We start from the raw sequence: 17,347 nt of genomic DNA, 5'->3' as shown, positions 1-17,347 counted from the left end.
TATGGAACAAATATCGCTATATTTCTATACTAGTAATCAATCTACCATACTGGACACTGAAACATCAGTCTTCAACATATGTGTGTGTGTGTGTCTTCATTATTCAATAATCATTCAGTCATGTCCAACTCTTCATAACCCTATGTAGAAGATTTTCTTGTCAAAGATACTTGGACCAGTTTGCCATTTTTTTCTCCAGTGGGTTAAGGCAAACAGAGCTTAAGGGTTGCCCAGGGTTACAAAGCTAATGAGAATCTAAGGCCAGTTTTGAACTCAGATTTTCCTTACTCCAGGCCCAGCGCTTTATCCACTAAAACACTTAATTGCCTCCATCTAGCTATCTTTCAATCTACCAATTGATATCTATCTACAAATACATAGAAATGGAAACAGTGATCCAAAAATGATGTCAAGGACAGTTGAACCAGATCAAATAATATATAAAGAAATACATGTTAGAGGCAATTTTAAAAGCATATGGAAGGATAAATTCTCAAGGTACTTATTGGACTGTAACAAACTGTTTAAAAATTCATATAAAAAGCATTACTTCCAACCTTCCTTCCCCCCCCCAAAAAAAAAGCAAGAAGGAAGTGTTATCACTATTAACTCATATGTATACTTTTTCATTTCTTAAGAGTATTATTCTACATAGGTATTGAGAATACCCTGAGTAAAATTATAAGAAAGAAAAAGATAGGCATCTTTTATAAACAATTTACTACAGCAGGCCACATCTTCATTGGTACAAAATAAACTAAAAAATGTATGAAATGCAAGATTTCTTTATTATCAAAAAGTATGTGAAACAACACATAATGTGTGTTTGTGTAGCAAAAAACTGAAAACAAAGTGGTTGCCCACTGATTAAGGAATGGTTGAACAAATAGTAGTATATGAATGTAATAGAATATTAACATAGTATAATAACAAAATAATGATTTCTTAAAAAAATGTGAGAAGGCCTCTATAAAGGAATATGTAGGGGAAAAAGTATGGATCAACAATAAAACAATATAGACAATGACTACAAAAATGTAAATGAAAACAACATGAAGGCAGATTACATTAAATGTAATGGTTAATCTTAGTTTTGGAAAACAGATGATGAAACATATACCCCACCCCCTTCTCCTTAAGAAAGTTAAGGAGAAGTATGAATGTGAATATTGTGTCTGCTGTCAGATCTAATTAGATTTTGTGGTAGTATTTTCCTTGTTAATCGGGAGGGAACGTAGGGAGGAAATGTATAAGGAAATGACTTGGGCTTTCAGATGTGCCATTGCAATGGAATAGACCACTTACTGAATTAGTCCATCAGTACGCAATTCTGAGACAATGATTGAGTCTGGAAAATAACTGGAATCATAATCACATGTGAAAAAAAAGTTAGAAAATTCTGCAGGGCTTTCAATAATTCCAATATGTTTCTAGACATGAAAACTTATCCTTTTAGTATCGACATTCTGCTAATATTTGGCTGAGAATCATGGACTACAATCTCCCAATAATCAAAATTATGGGTGACCCAAAGGGCAATGCAATGATAAGTACAACTGTTTTAGCAAGTTACCTGCCAATTATTATTTATCTGAAAATTTGACACACAATATATCAAAGAAATTTATGATCAGAAATTGAAAGGCCATGTAAGAGAAATAAGAAAATAGATCTGGTGAAGTGATCACATTAATCAAATTTGCACTACATATATATTTCCATTGGGCTGGAATCAATAACCACATTTTACATAATTATACTTTCAAAAAATGAGAATTTAAATACATGAAACTATTTCATTACTTGTACTTATTAGGACCTATATTTGTTATATTGTACCTATATTTTATATGAAGAAACAAACTCAGGTTAAGTGACTTACCTGTGGTTATGCAGCCAATAAATGCTAGACAAAATTCAAACTCAAATCACCTGTCTTCAGGATCAGTGCTATCTAAGAATCTATCACAACCAGGTGCTTGCCAGGAGCTACAGAAAAACTCACAGCATATGAGGGACCTATATGGAAATAACTACCTGAATATTGATTAAATCCTGTCAATTCCAGTCAATGTAACAAGTCATCAGAAGAAAGAACCTTACCTTGGGTAGAACTGGTGGCTCACTAACCTTTGACTGATAATGGAAGATTAGAAATAGAATGCTAATTAGAAGGGCTTTCCCAGGAGAGTTTGGGTTTTCTGCTCTTTAATTGAGGTCACTGCTGCCATTTTTAAATCATGATAAAGCCTAGGACAGAATAGGATAGCATTGTGCAAAAGGACTCTTCCTAGTTTTCTCCTCAAGTTTAGAAGCCCTTGAAATGAATATGTAGCTCTTACCTACTCCCTCCCCACCAAAACTTCCAAGGAGGCACAACAAACATGTGCCTCTTTAGCCAAATAAGAAACCTCCCTCCTTGCCAACCCTACCAGAAACTTCAATTCCTCCCTAGAACCCACCTGGCATTCCACTCTGGAGGCCAGGAGAAATCAAAACCTGAAGATCCTTGAATCCTGGGATACTTCTCTGTGAACTTGTCTTTTTTGTTTGTTTTTTTGTTTTTAAATATTTTGATAACTTTCAATATAATTCATTTTCTTTGTAATCCTATTTTACAAAATTTTTAAAAAGGGGTAAGAACCTTCAGGACATGGGCTCTGACAACTTTCACACATGGGGTCCAGAGGTGGAGTGACTTGTTCAAGATCACATATGTAACAGAGTCAGGATTCAAACCTAGGGTGCTCTTGACTCCAGATTAAAGGCTCTTTCTGCTACAATATATTGCTCCTCTTTGTGATTTGATCTATCACAAACCAAAAAGTGACAAATCCCAAGGAACATAATTGGCATTTTTTAAATATGCATTTGTAAAAAGTTATCCTTTTTTCAGTCTCCTGCTTGGCATGCCATAGTGGCTGCCTAGCTATCTACTACTGGTGTCAGAATAATATCAAGGGAAAAGGACCAAGGTTTTGTATCAAGGAAGCAAAATTTAAAGGGTGCTCATAAATTACAACAGTGGTGGCAGTTGCTAGGTCAGAGCAAAAAATCTTGACAGAACAGCAAACTCTCCCACAAAGAAAATACTCCAAAAAATCCAGCTCTGCTATATACCTTACAGGATTCCCTCAAGAAAAGACTGAGAATATGTCCAGTAGGTCCAAGCTTTGGCCAAGGGGTAGAAAGAAAGCCCTGATTATGGCCTACTACAAGCCAACAGTGGCCAACAATAGGACTAAAAGTGAGTAGATAGGGGCAGTGCTGCCTTCTTTGTGAGTTAGCTTAGGATCTGAGTTCTTCTAAAAAGGATGTGGACACTCTTCCCTACTCAATTATTCATTCTGTGTCAATAATTCAAAGGTAGATGCCTAGAAAGAATTGGTTTCCCAGATCGTGTCTTAGTCATATCACAGAATATTATACTCCAGCAAAGAAATTCTGATACTAGAAAGAACTCTGATAGTAGACCACAAGTCCCTACTCTGACACAAATTCTGGGCCTATTTCCTTCTCTATAAAATGAGGCCCTTTGAGATCTAATAGTTAAGAAGTCTGGGAAATTTGCACTTTTGATTCTAGGCTAGCTCTGCTTCCATTTCATTAAGAACTGAAAGAATTCTTCTGATTTTTCTTTCCTCCGGTGTTTCAATTTTCTCCTTCATAAAATAAAATTGGACAGCTGAAGATTTGGGGTAAACTGGCTTCAACTATTTTTCCAAACCAAAGATCTGTTGTTAAGAGATACCACTCCATATGTACTTACCATCCCAAAGTAATGCTTTTCTGGATGCCAAATATGAAGAAACAGATCTTAACATTTATTTTGCAAAAATAGTTAAAATAGGAAACTGCCAGAAAATGAACTTCTTTTTCCTAGAGGTATCCTCTCTAAAGATGACTTCATAGCCATACTCTGGTAATATGCCTGGGTTTCCGTCTACCTCTGTTCCTGCAACTAAAGGTGTCTTACAACTTATTTAATTTAGGTCACAAAACTTCTGCTTATAGCTCTAATATTGCTGCTACTATTCAGATCTGCCTTCAAAGCAGCAAGGCAGTCCTTGTACACCTCCCAAGTTGATTTACTATCCCATTGACTACAGTGATCCTTCCAAACTTTTTCATCCCTCCCCAGACTTCCTGTAGCTCCCCACTATTCCTACTCTGTTGGCTGAGAACTTTGTCTCATATTTCACTGGGAAGGCCATTTGCCGAGGGCCTCTAATATCTTCCAGATGCTTTTTGTCACTATCTCTACCTTCATCCCTATCTCACATATTGAGGCAGTTCTACCTCTTGCCAAAATAAACCCATCTACACATAATAAGTGATCCTACTCAATCCCATCTTCTCTAGCAAATGCCTCCTCTATCAATCCTTCTCTTCCTGTCTAATGGTTGCTTCCCTACTACCTACAAACATAACCATATCTCTCACATCTTCAAAAAAAAAAAAAATCTCATTAGATCTATCTATCCCTGCTGACACAATGCTCTTCCTTTTTGTAGCTAAACTCCGTAAAGTTCTTAGGCAATGAGGTTATCATGGCATCCTTTAAGCTGATAATACAAATAACTTTCATCTATATCACTTTAAGGTTAACAGTATGTTTCCTACAACAACCCTCTTAGCTTTTGCTTATTAAGTAAAACATACAAATACGAAACAGTATGGTACAAAAGCAGAAAACCAAAAAACTTTGCTTTGGTATCAGAAAATCTAGATTCAAATTTTAGCTTTATTATTAACCAGATGTGTTATCTAAGGCATGTTAAGATTTCTTTGGAGCTCACTACCCTTATGTGGAGAATAAAAAGCTTGGATTGTATGATCTCTAAGTGCCCTTCCAAATCTAATTTACGATTCTATCCTCCTTATTTTACAAATAAAGAAAATGAAGCTCAGAGACCTTAAGTTACCTGCTTATTATCATACAGATGTAAGCATCAGCTCCCCAGGCCTCAGAACTCTTACCACTGTACTATAGTACTTTTCCCACCAAGGATATCGCCAAGGATCCTACCCAGGGAAACAGCAAAAAGGGATATTTCTATGTCTAGAGACAAGAATCAACTGATTGCAGGAAAGTTATTCAAAAGGAACAGCATTCAACTCTTGTGTCCCAGACTCATCTATTTTTAGACTTGCCTCCTCAAAATTCCAGGATAAGAAAGCAGGTGGGTAAATTAACTGCCAAATTCTTATATGAAGTACTCTTTCCCCTAGGTGACTAGAAGAGAGGGCAGGACACTAACTTTTCCAGGGCCTGGAATGTGCTACCACCGCATTTCCTTCATCGTTTTCTTTGGTGCTCTGCAATCTCTGCCAGAGAAAACTCAGGAGACTCTTAAGACTGTATAGACTTAGTGTCTCAACTGAAATATTGAGGAAAAAGGGTCCGTTAGCTATAGGGCTAACATGACTCATCTAATCTCTTCCTTCTGAGGCATGAATACACTCTATAATATCTCCAATAAGTACCTATTTAGCCTCTACTTGAACACCTCCAGTGATAAGAGATAAGTTTTCTTGGGAAACTATGCTAGGAAGTTGTATTTTATATTGAGCCAAAGCCTATTTCCTTGAAATGCCAACCCTTAATCCTCATTCTGCTTTCTGAAGACAAAAACATAGTATTGTACCATCTCATAATGGAAGGGATCTCAAAAGTCAATTAGCCTAAATCCCTTCCACCACTCATCAGAAATGATGATCCTTCCTATGCTTCAAGATTGAATACTGAGGAAATCTGAACAGGCAAAGAAAGTCAGGATACCAGTAATATTCTACTTCACAAGAAAAAAGAAGATCTAAGAAGTGAATGGATATTTCACCAAGAGGAGGAATTTAAATGGAATTTAGATATTTAGGCCAAGCTTAAGATACTAGAAGAGCATGGTCTTGAACAGGAATACAGCACACTAACTGGGTCCAGAAAAAATGTTTGCTTGAAGAACAAGTCTGTTTTTTCTGCCCTGTAATATCAAGAGAATGATCAAATTTTTCCTGAGTTATCTATCATTCAAGTATTTATTAAATGTCAACTATGTACCCAGCTCTGTACTCAGTACTGAATCATAGAACTGGAAGGACCATTGAGGCTATCTAGCCCAAGAATCTCCTTTATAACATATTCAATAAGTGGCCATCTACTCTTCACTTTAAAGATATCTAGTAAGAGGAATCTAATGCCTTCTAAATCGATGTTATTTCATTTTTATATAATACTTTTTTTTTATTTAATAGCCTTTTATTTACAGGTTATATGCATGGGTAACTTTACAGCATTAACAATTGCCAAACCTCTTATTCCAATTTTTCACCTCTTACCCCCCCCACCCCCTCCCCTAGATGGCAGGATGACCAGTAGATGTTAAATACATAATACTAATTTTAAGAAAGCTCCTTGTATCAAACCTAAATCTTCCCATCAAATTCTATCCATAGTTCTGCCCTCTGCAGCCAAAAATAAGTCTAATCCTTCTTCCTTATGACCACTATTCTAATAATTTAAATTATTATCATATACTCCTAAAATCTTCTCTTCTACAGGCTAAACATCCTTAGTTTCTTCAAATATAGATAAGTACAGTATCTTTATAATTCTTTAGAACCCATCATTTCCCTCTCCCAATCTAGTCTTCTTCATAACTTTCCCATTTTTTGTCAAGGATACCACCATCCAGCCAAGTCACATAACTTCAAAACCTCTTTGGCATCTTTGACTCCTCAATCACTTGTCAACTGGCATCATATTAATTCTACCTCCAGAGCAACTCTCCCATCCATTCCCTTTTCTCCATTTATGCCTAAACAGGATTATGACAATAGCTTCCAAATCAGTCTCACTGTCTCAGAAATCCTTCCTTCACAGAGATGATATTCCAAAAACAAGGGCTCTTCTGTTTTGGTATCACCATTATTTAGTCCCATATCTGGTGCTTAGTTCAGAGAACAAAACTATAAACAAAGGGTAGAAAATAATCAGAAGCAAATTTAGGCTTGAAGTAAGGAAAAAAACTAATATCAATAAAGACTATCTAAAAATGGAATGAGTCTCTCCTGGAGGTGGCAGATATCCTCTCTTTGAGGTCTCCAAAAAAAAGTTAGCTGATCACTGGTCAAATATGTCATAGTACAGATTCTTTTTCAGGTACAGATTGAGCTAGGTGGCCCTTCTTACTGTAGAGAACTAGTTTATTCTCAGGAATTGCTAAAAAATGAGAATCATAGTCAGTTCTCCCAGACTGTCCAATTTGTTTAGAATAACGTTCTATTTAACTCATTCAGCCTCTATGAAGGCTGAAACTCTTAATAAGCCCATTCCATTTTCCATTGTGTAAAATTTCAAACTCAGAGACTGTCAAGTTAGCATCTTTAAAGAAAACAATAATAACAACAGCTAGGTAGATTCCATCTAGTTCCTCCTAGAGCTTTCTTTATCTCCCCAACTCTTCCCAGGTTCCACCCTTTACTCCTTCAATTTTGCCTTTGCTGCCCTGAGACGGTAAAAGTTGCAATCCCACATATTTAGATGTCATTCAGTATGGCTTCCTTGCCTAGTTGTATTTGCCTAAGCCCATGTGTTATACACATAAAATAAAATAGCTAACTTTTATAACCTATGATGGATACCTATGATATAATTTCTTTACGCCATAAACTGAATCTCTATTATCCTATTTTTATAATAATCTTTTATAATTATGCTCCCCCAAATCTATTTACTACTTCTGGTACCTTTTTTAAACTACTTAGTACTATATTCTGTGGCTACATTAATTTTTTAATTGCTATAATCACATTTTCAATGCATTTTGAACTTGCAATGCTATATCCATCTTATCCGGTATTTTTGAAGCTGTGAAATTATGAAAAGGGAAAAAAATTAGTGTTTCCCTTAAAGAAGCTCATGATCAACTAGAAAGGGCTAAGACTTGAACATATGAAATAAAAAAAGAGAATATTTAAATGCCAACAGTAAGTGTCAGTAAGTGCAAAGAAATGAGAGAACTATGCAGCCTGGAATAAGTAGACGAGACTTTTGGGAGAAGGTGGAACATAAGTTGGACCCTCCGAGATGAAATAGATTTGGGAAAAGGAAGAGGGAAGAGATTCCTGGCACAAGGGCTATTCCTGTGTAATAGCCCTTTGCTTCTTAACTTCTTTGCTTCTTTCTTGCTCCAGCCTTCAGATCTCAGTCCCTGAACCTGCCTAACTACTTGTGCAACCATAGAGTAGATCTAGTATTGTATATGGCAAAGTAGTTGTTATTTGTCCTTCATTCCTGAAGAGAACCATGACATCAGAAAGGTGATGACTTGATATGCAAGTGAATTGGAGTCAAATGAGGGAGGACTGTGCAGTCACCAGCTTCACTTTCTCCTCTAGAGCCATCTGGGTCCAATAGCAAGATACAGATCAGAATGACTGAAGATAACTCTGGATACAGTAGACCACCTTAGCCTTTTTCAACTAAGGTCTTTAACAGGTCTCAGTCTGACTGAGCCAGTGCCCAATCAGAAGTTGAGGCAATGGGGCAGCTGGGTGGCTCATCAGCCCTGAAGTTCAAATCTGGCCTCAGACACTTAACACTTCTTAGCTGTGTGATCTTGGGCAAGTTACTTAACCCCAATTGCTTCAGCGAAAAAGAAGAAGAAGAAGAAGTTGAGACAAGATTAGAAATGAAACCAAGAATGGCTTTTTTTAATCTACTCAAATATGAGGACTCTCAGGGTTTCTGGCCAAAAGAGAAACAGTTTACTCTCAGCTAATCAGGATCCAATATAATGACCAAGTGGAGCTTGACTTACAATTGGTCAGTCAATGAAAGTCAGAGTGATTGGAGTTAAGGCATGGTCCTGAAGAAAGAATCTAGCCCACAAACCCCAAAATATCTTACAAGGTTTGAAGAATGTGGTCATAATGATCTATAACTTGCCACTTGATCCAGATGATGCCAAATGATAAAGTGAGGTAGGTGATCTTGCCCAGCTCTCAATCCAATTCATTTGCATATCATGGCATCACCTCCCTGAGGTCATGGTCCTCTTCAAGAATAAAGGACAAAGTAGGAACTGCCCAAATAGGACCTAAGTGAAAGTGGCTGTTAGGGCAACACAGCTCTTACCTTTTTTCCCCTTTTCTTTCTTTTTCTTCTAGGTATCATACTTTTACTTAGGCTCTGCCTGAAGTATGGTAAAGACAATGGAAATAGAGCCATTGCATCTGAGTTCAAATCTTAGTTCTGCTACTTTCCAAGCATAGAAATTCTCATTTTCCTCTTGTTTAAAATAAAAGATATTGGATTAAATAATTCCTAATATCCTTTCCAGGACAGTTAGAGGGCACAATGGCTAGAGTACCAGACCTAGAGTCAGGAAAACTCCTCTTCCCAAGTTCAAATCTGATGACACACTGTGTGACCCTGGGCAAGTCACTGAACCCTATTTCCCTTAGTTTCTTCATCAGTAAAATGAGCTGAAGAAGTCCAAAATCTTTACCAAGAATACCCCTAAATGGAGTTATAAAAAGTCAGATATAACTAAAATTACATGAAATCAATTGCCTTTCTAGTATTAAAACAGATGATCCTTTGACTCCTGTCTTGTTGGGATAAAGTGCCTGGGAAGTGCCAGCTTTAAAGGACAAGTTATCACAGAGGTTCTTTAATTAGAAGGGCCTAGCTTCTACAATTTTCCAAGAATTCTCAAGGTGTTCTTAGCTTAAAGCAAAAGGCAGATGATCGTTATTAAGTTCAGACCAAGTCAATGGAGCACTATGCTTCAAGACTAGGCTAACTGGTGGATCAGTTTCCATGTCTCTGATTGCCAAGTCTCAGATATGGGGATAAAACTATCTGTACAAAAGGAGAATTGGGTAAAAAGAAAAGAAGGCATAATTATTATTCCCTTAACTGCTGTTACCAACAGCAACTTACTATCTTTTTTGTCAGAGTATTTAAGGGAGTCAAATAATAAAAAAAGGATTAAACCCTCCTGCACTTGGTGATGGGATGACATATGACAAGAATTCATGAAGAGAAAGTAATTGATACTGGGAGGTTGGCATCCTTAGTGTTTCGTCTTGAGCCTCTTGCTCTCATGTTGTTATGTTGTTATTGTCAGGAAGAAGAGAGACAAGAAAGTGAGTTATCCATGAGTAGCTATTTCTGAAACCAAAGACATACAAGTACCAGATTTAGAGAACCGATGACAAAGCAATCTGTGGTCAGTTGCAGTTTAATACTGTCCATCTGAATTGTATCTACTAAAATCATTTTCTCTTCTATAGACAAGGTACTGAGTGTGTGTTCAAAGTTAGCCCATTTAATCTCCAAAATAGTCTTGGAAAGTATGATGTTATTATTGTCATTTTACAGATAAGGAAACAAAAGTCTAGAGAATGGAACTGATAACACAACTTGGCTTGTTATGCTATCCATGGTTCATAGAAATACAAATTCATCCCTTTTCTACAAAGTATTCTTGCAAATGGAACTTATCTCTGCCACCAGGAGGTTTCCATTCCCTGAAAAAGCCATGAAAGATTCACAGATGCAGAAGGAAGGAGAAACAAGAACTCTGGAACAATCTGCTCTGTGGGCGAGGATCTCCCATTCTGTCAGAACAAGCAACTTTCTGGGTTTTCCTAGAAACCCATGGAACCATCTGTGAAAATGGCTTCCTTGTCCTCTGTATCTGGCAAAGACACTAGAGCAGATTGGAGACATGCCCACTTCTACCGATGGGAGAGAAGGAGTATTCTACCCGGTATCCTACCTAAATTTCATGATAAGCTGATTTGAAAGGATTTCTACACAATACTGCTCCTTTCAACATATCCAAGAATCTCACCAATGATCTTTATTCTAAAGGGCAGCTGTCAGTACCCCAGGACCCAATAAGGAGTCCAGAGAGGCAGAGGACAGAACTAGTATTTCTTCTCCAACTCCACTGCAGTTCAGTGGGACATGAAAAAACACACCATGAGGACAAGAGAATGAAGCTGATTTTCAAACAAAAAATCTGGTTATACATAAGGTGGCATTTAGTTGGGAAAAAACATTTTTTAAAGCACTTATGCGTAGATTCATATAACAGTACCTACCTCACAAGGCACAAATACAGGTTTATAAAAACTAAATAAGTTAATTATTATTATTATTATTACCTAGTGTTAGGGAAGGCATAAAATTGAAGTATGATGGATTCTTGCTCTTGTGAACCTCAATTTAATAGTAAGCAGTAATAGTTTACATTTAATATATTGCACTTTATGAGATATTATCTTATCTCAAAAAGCCCATAAACACATTAAAGACCAAGTGCTAGGAGATTAAATCATTTGTCCAGAGTCACACAACTAATAATTGTGTGGCAGAGTGAAAAATCTAACCCTATATCTTCTAACTCAAAAAACAGGATTCTTTTCACAACATCACCACTGTAATAGTTAAATGAAAGGAAGAAAGCTATGGCCTTTGAACCTACTTATAATACAAAAAGATCCATAGCCTCAGAAAATTTTTTGAAAGAAGAAATGACCAGTATGAACTGATACAAAATTAAATGAGCAGAACCAGAAAAAACAATATTGAACACTGTAACAGCAATATCTTGTAATGATTAACTACGAACGACTCAGTTCCTCTCAACAACACAAAAATCCAAGACAAGTATAAAGGACTCACAAAGAAAAATATTATCCACATCCAGATAAAGCACTGATGGATTCGAATGCAGATTGAGGGATAATTTTTTATCTGTTTCTTCTTTCATAACTGTGACTAAAATGGAAATGTTTTGCATGATAGCACAAGTATAACCTGTATCAAATTGCTATCATTTTTGGAAGAAGGGGGAAGAGAAAAAGTTACTCAAAATCTTATAAAAGTGAATGCTAAAAATTTTTTTAAATAAAAAGGGAAGGAGGTAGTGTGTACGGGATATTGCCTACCTTTCTGTACTGGAAGCAACATGCTTCTTTTCAGTTGGTAATTTAACAAGAGTTTGGAAACAATCATTTGGTTTCCAAGTTCTATGTTTTGTAACAAAGTTCTCTTCCAAACTCCAAAGTTTCAAAAGATTGTAATTTCATCAATAAGAGTTCCCTTATACCAATACTAGTTACATTTCCAGACATAGAGATTGGTCAAAAAATTTAATCATCTAGTGGCCAATCTCCTAGTGAGCAGTCTCTCTGCTCTTAGCTAGTCTTAGTCTGGTCTCATAATTATAGGGGTATTCAAAACTTGATAGAAGCCTTTGCTTCATAGGCACAATCTTTAGAAACCCAGATTATCCCCTTAGAGATGAGATGTCAGGACTTTTAATACCACAAGCTCCTTTTAACAAAATTCAATGACATACAAGTAACTAGAGCAGTGCTGATATTCTTTGTTTTAGAAGTAAAAGAAAGCTGAGCTCACAGGCCACTCCAAGGTAACTATCAGTATATCAGTCAGTTTTATTTTGTTGCTTTCTTCTCCCTACACCTCCAAAGAGAATTCAAGGCATGGAAATTTGTTGCTCAAAGTCTAAAAAGGATATTGTTTAAACATGTCTTCATAGACTCATGGGAAGATGCACTGAGCAGCAAAATCTAAAGACTTGAACTTCTTTTATATTACCGCCCTCCATCCTCCAAACTCATCTTTCCTAAGTCACCTAACATATGCCAAGAGCTCTCTCACCACGTATCTTAACTTATACTCTTCCCTTCACCTAGAATGTCCTCTTTCTTCTTATTATTATTATTAAAGAATAATCCCTTCTTCATCTGCTATATTTTTTGCATTCCTTTAAAGCCAAATTATGTCATCCTTTCCAGAAAGCCAAGGTCCCTCTACCCATTTTAGTAATTACTTTCCTTTTCAAGTCCCACATAACACCTTCCTATGCCTCCCCAATAAAATTATCACATAAAATTTTAGATATATTTTTCTGTTTATGTTTTATACTCTTACTACATTGGGAACTCCAAAAATGCATTAATGGAATGTTATTAAAACTTTTTATTTCACTTACTACTAAGTATAGTGCTCTGCACACAGTAGACACTTCTAAAATATTTGTGGAACAAATGAATAAAAGAAAATGAATTTAATATGAATAGTTGGCAGCCTATGACATGTAGGCCAAAGGAAATATTTTAAGATAATTTTTTGCATTTGAGATTGTAGAAAGAGTTGTATGGCTATATGGTTGGGCAGGGAAAACTTAGTTTGTCCCCTCCCTCCTCCTCCAAGTTGTCCACTCCCACCCAGATTCCCTGGATGGTCAGAAGTCTAAGGCAAAGATCAACTTCTGCCAAAAAGTTCCCAAGTCCCTCCACCCTTCTTTCAGGGGAAATCTGCCACCACCCCCACCCTCACCCCCATAAGGGGGTACAGGAAGGCATGGCATGCCACTTCACAAAAGTGTTCAACTCTTGGGATAACCTCTCTGGGCTCCACCTCTCCAAGGATTACAGGGTAAATTCCCAAAGATGGCGACTCTTATGGAAGCTGCTCACTGTTGACAAGAAGGATCCTGGGGCCTCCTTTGGAAGTGACATGGTAACTGCAATGAGTGAATCCTGAGAAGGGAGAAAGAAGGCCCATGTAGACTGCTACTCCTGATCTTTAAGGTAAAAATCTAGAGAGGATCTACCACAAGAAAGACAGGGATTTGGCAATGATTCTCTTCCCAAAGGGCCTTGAGATTCCTCAGTAACTTGCTAACTAATCATTGCAGATTTAAGAAGATCCTTGTGGGTGCTTCTAGCATTTCTCATAGGAAAACTATTTTCTCCTGAAGCCTCTGAATTGGTGCTTTCTGGTGCTTTTTCTTATACTGTCCTTCATTAAGCAAAACCAGCCTGAAGTCAGTTCACCGTGTGAGTTTGAGAGTCTCCAATTATGACCTTCAATTATAAGGATTTAGTCTGCACCATCTTTACGTCTAATGATGAGAACTCTAAAATTCTTAGTGCTTCCTTCTAGGCATGATGCTGTAAGTTATCATAAAGAAAGGCAATAATAATAATAATGTAGTCCACATTTCTATAGGGCCTTTATGGTTTAACTAAGCATTTGCCAACAATCCTGTGAGGTAGGAGATAATCATTCACATTTTACAGAGGAAAAAATTAGCTCAGAAAATAAAGTATAAGTGAATGGTCCACAGTCACACAGCTAGTTAGTGCCAGGATCAGGATTCATAACTTGTTGTTCTAATTAAATACCCAGTGCCCTTTCCATTAAACCAGAGGTTCCTACTATGGGATTCCTGAACATATTTTCAAAAACAATTTGTTAGCTGCATTTCAATAATTGGTTTACTTTGTAATCCTATATATTTTGTTTTATGCACTTAAAGACATTCTAAGAATTCACTAGATTGCCAAAAAGGGTGCATGACACAAAAAAAAAAAAAAAAAAAAAAGCTTTAAAATCTCTGTTAATTTGTTATGCTTCATGAAGAATCCCAAACTGGGTAAACCCAGAGGGTTGACTTGGGTTCAGAATGCATAATCTAGTTTTTCTTGATGTGAGTTCAGGTCAAGCACTACTTTCTACATTAAGCCTTTTCTGAGTGTTCCCCCAACTGTCAATACAACCACCAATCCAAAATTCCCTAGGATTTACTTTATATAATTTTATATCTGCTTATGCATGTACATGTTGCCCACCTCACCACTTCCTCTTCCCTTGTGGGCAGGAACTATTTCATTTTTTTGTCTTTGGGTACCCAATACCTTAGCACAGCACCTGATACCCAGAGTAAGCATTTAATTTATTTAATAAGTGAATGAAAACCAATCTTCCATCATACTTAGGAAAGGACTCTACATTATTTTATGTGCACATGCACATACTAATAGATGAAATATTAGAAAAAGAGAAGAATGCCCTAGTCCATATCTATTAACTATCTGAGGTTAACAACAGGGAAAACTTCATCAAACTCTTAGCATATTCTGGACAACCTTGGGACAATTGTAGAATTGAAGCATCAATGACATGATCATATGGGTTAAGAAAAGCAGCTCAATTATAGTAAGAAGCTGGCCTTTGACTGGGAGAAAAGGCTTGACTATGTTGGTGGCTATGCTCTGGGTCTATATTTGTCTATGTATGCATCAGGGATCTATTCTCATCACCATTCTTCAGAGCCCCAGGGAAGCAGGCATCCCCTTTACTATTCTATCCTATATTCCTGACACTCAATTTTTGCCTCTATGCATATCCATTGACAGTATAAGAATCTATCCCTGATGGTAGGGATGAGTCTGCAGCAATACAAATTCTCTGAGAAAGTGATCACATGCATACTCCCACAAGCCCCCTCTCACAACAAAATCAAGCAACAAATCTGAACTGAGCACCTCGGACTGCAAAGCTGGGACAGAACTGAAAGATAATCTACCTCCCTGCTAACCCCTTAATTTTACAAACAAGCAAAATGAGACTCAAAGAGGAAAAAAGGTTTGCTCAATGTTACCAATAAAGTCAGTGGAAAAATCACAAATTCAAACCTGGATTTTCTTAATGTATGCAAAACCCTTTATATACCACACTTTCTATTATGTGCTCCTTTCAATATTTGGTACCATGAGCAATACAAACAAATTAGAGATAAAGAATCTTTAAATACAAATTACTTCAAACCCCTTATATTATGAGGTCTTTTCTGATCTTCCCAGTTATCAGTTCATCATCCCTCTACAAATTACTTTTAAATTTATTTTATAAATATTTTTAATTTATTTGTGTACATGTTGCTTCATTTCATTAAAATGTAAGGTTCTTGAAGATAGAAGGACTGTTTGTTTTCGTTACTACATCACTAATATTTACAACAGTTTCTGGCACACATTTTTTAGTAGTGACTATGATTTTGTCAATATTGTGAGGTATCAAATAGGAATTTCCTCTGCTAATGAAACTGGGTACCTTCTGCTACAACTTGCGATCTTAGAAAAGGTGCCCAGGGTAACTGAGATATTAAATTATTTTCCTAAAATCACACAGGCATTATGTGTCAGAGCCAAAAATTGAACTCAGGCTTCCTGAGCCCATTTTCTATCTACTACACTAGGCTACCAGCACACATTAGGCACTGAATAAATCTGATGAAGAAACTCAAGTGAAAAAAGGAAAGTGACTTGCACATAGATAATAAATAGTAGAGCTAGGATTTGAACCCAGGTCGTCTGACTCCAAATTTAATATTCTTAATATTGCCCTATTAACATCCAAGATCCTAGCACTTAAGGAACTTACAATCTATTATTTACAGAGACAAAAATTATAAATACAAATGAACAATTCATACAAAATGCAAGACAGAATATAACTTAAAAAATACAGTATACAATATATGCCATTAGCCCTTTTTGTAGTGGCTAAAAACTGGAAACTGAATGGATATCCATCAGTTGGAGAATGGCTGAATAAATTGTGGTATATGAATATTATGGAATATTACTGTTCTGTAAGAAATGACCAACAGGATGATTTCAGAAAGTCCTGGAGAGACTTGCACGAACTGATGCTGAGTGAAATGAGCAGGACCAGGAGATCATTATATACTTCAACAACAATACTATATGATGACCAGTTCTGATGGACCAGGCCATACTCAGCAACGAGATCAACCAAATCATTTCCAATGGAGCAGTAATGAACTGAACCAGCTATGCCCAGAAAAAGAACTCTGGGAGATGACTAAAAACCATTACATTGAATTCCCAATCCCTATATTTATGCACACCTGCATTTTTGATTTCCTTCACAAGCTAATTGTACAATATTTCAGAGTCTGATTCTTTTTGTACAGCAAAATAATGTTTTGGTCATGTATACTTATTGTGTATCTAATTTATATTTTAATATATTTAACATTTACTGGTCATCCTGCTATCTAGGGGAGGGGGTGGGGGGGTAAGAGGTGAAAAATTGGAACAAGAGGTTTGGCAATTGTTAATGCTGTAAAGTTACCCATGCATATATCCTGTAAATAAAAGGCTATTAAATAAAAAATATATATATATGCCATTAAAGTTCAAAGGAAGATAAGAATTTGGTTCTACCTGTACCTGAACAAGACAGATGATCTCTATCATCAGCTATCTGAAGAGTTATCAAATGGGAAAAAGAATTAAGTTTACTATGCTTGGTCCCAGACAGCAAAATGAGAAGGAAGGATCAAAAGTTACAGGAAAACAGATCAATTCAAAATAAGCAATTTCAAACAATCCGAACTAAAGTGGAAAAGAATGCCTCTAGTATTAGTGATTTTCTTTTCACTGGAGGTTTTCAATCTGAGACTAAAGTACCTACTTTTAAGGAGTGAAT

The 17,347-nt window shown here is 36.5% G+C and overlaps 1 protein-coding gene across 8 annotated transcripts in view; it reads right to left on the bottom strand.

Moving 5' to 3' along the window:
• The window catches only part of STIM1 (stromal interaction molecule 1), a 235,646-nt gene that overhangs the window by 99,255 nt on the left and 119,044 nt on the right, over positions 1-17,347 (bottom strand). For 4 of the 8 annotated variants that reach the window (XR_004233295.1, XM_031962035.1, XM_031962037.1 and 1 more), the window contains exon 3: positions 13,522-13,584. The exons of the other annotated variants lie outside the window; for them this stretch is intronic. Coding sequence is in view for 3 of the 4 variants with exons in the window: in XM_031962035.1 (XP_031817895.1) it covers positions 13,522-13,584 (63 nt within the window). In the remaining variant the exon portion in view is untranslated. The remainder of the gene's footprint in view (positions 1-13,521; positions 13,585-17,347) is intronic. 8 annotated transcript variants of the gene reach the window in all.

The sequence above is a fragment of the Sarcophilus harrisii genome, chromosome 3 (genome assembly GCF_902635505.1).
Source record: "Sarcophilus harrisii chromosome 3, mSarHar1.11, whole genome shotgun sequence".
NCBI classification, from domain to species: domain Eukaryota; kingdom Metazoa; phylum Chordata; class Mammalia; order Dasyuromorphia; family Dasyuridae; genus Sarcophilus; species Sarcophilus harrisii.
This window is presented reverse-complemented; position numbering and strand designations above follow the sequence as displayed.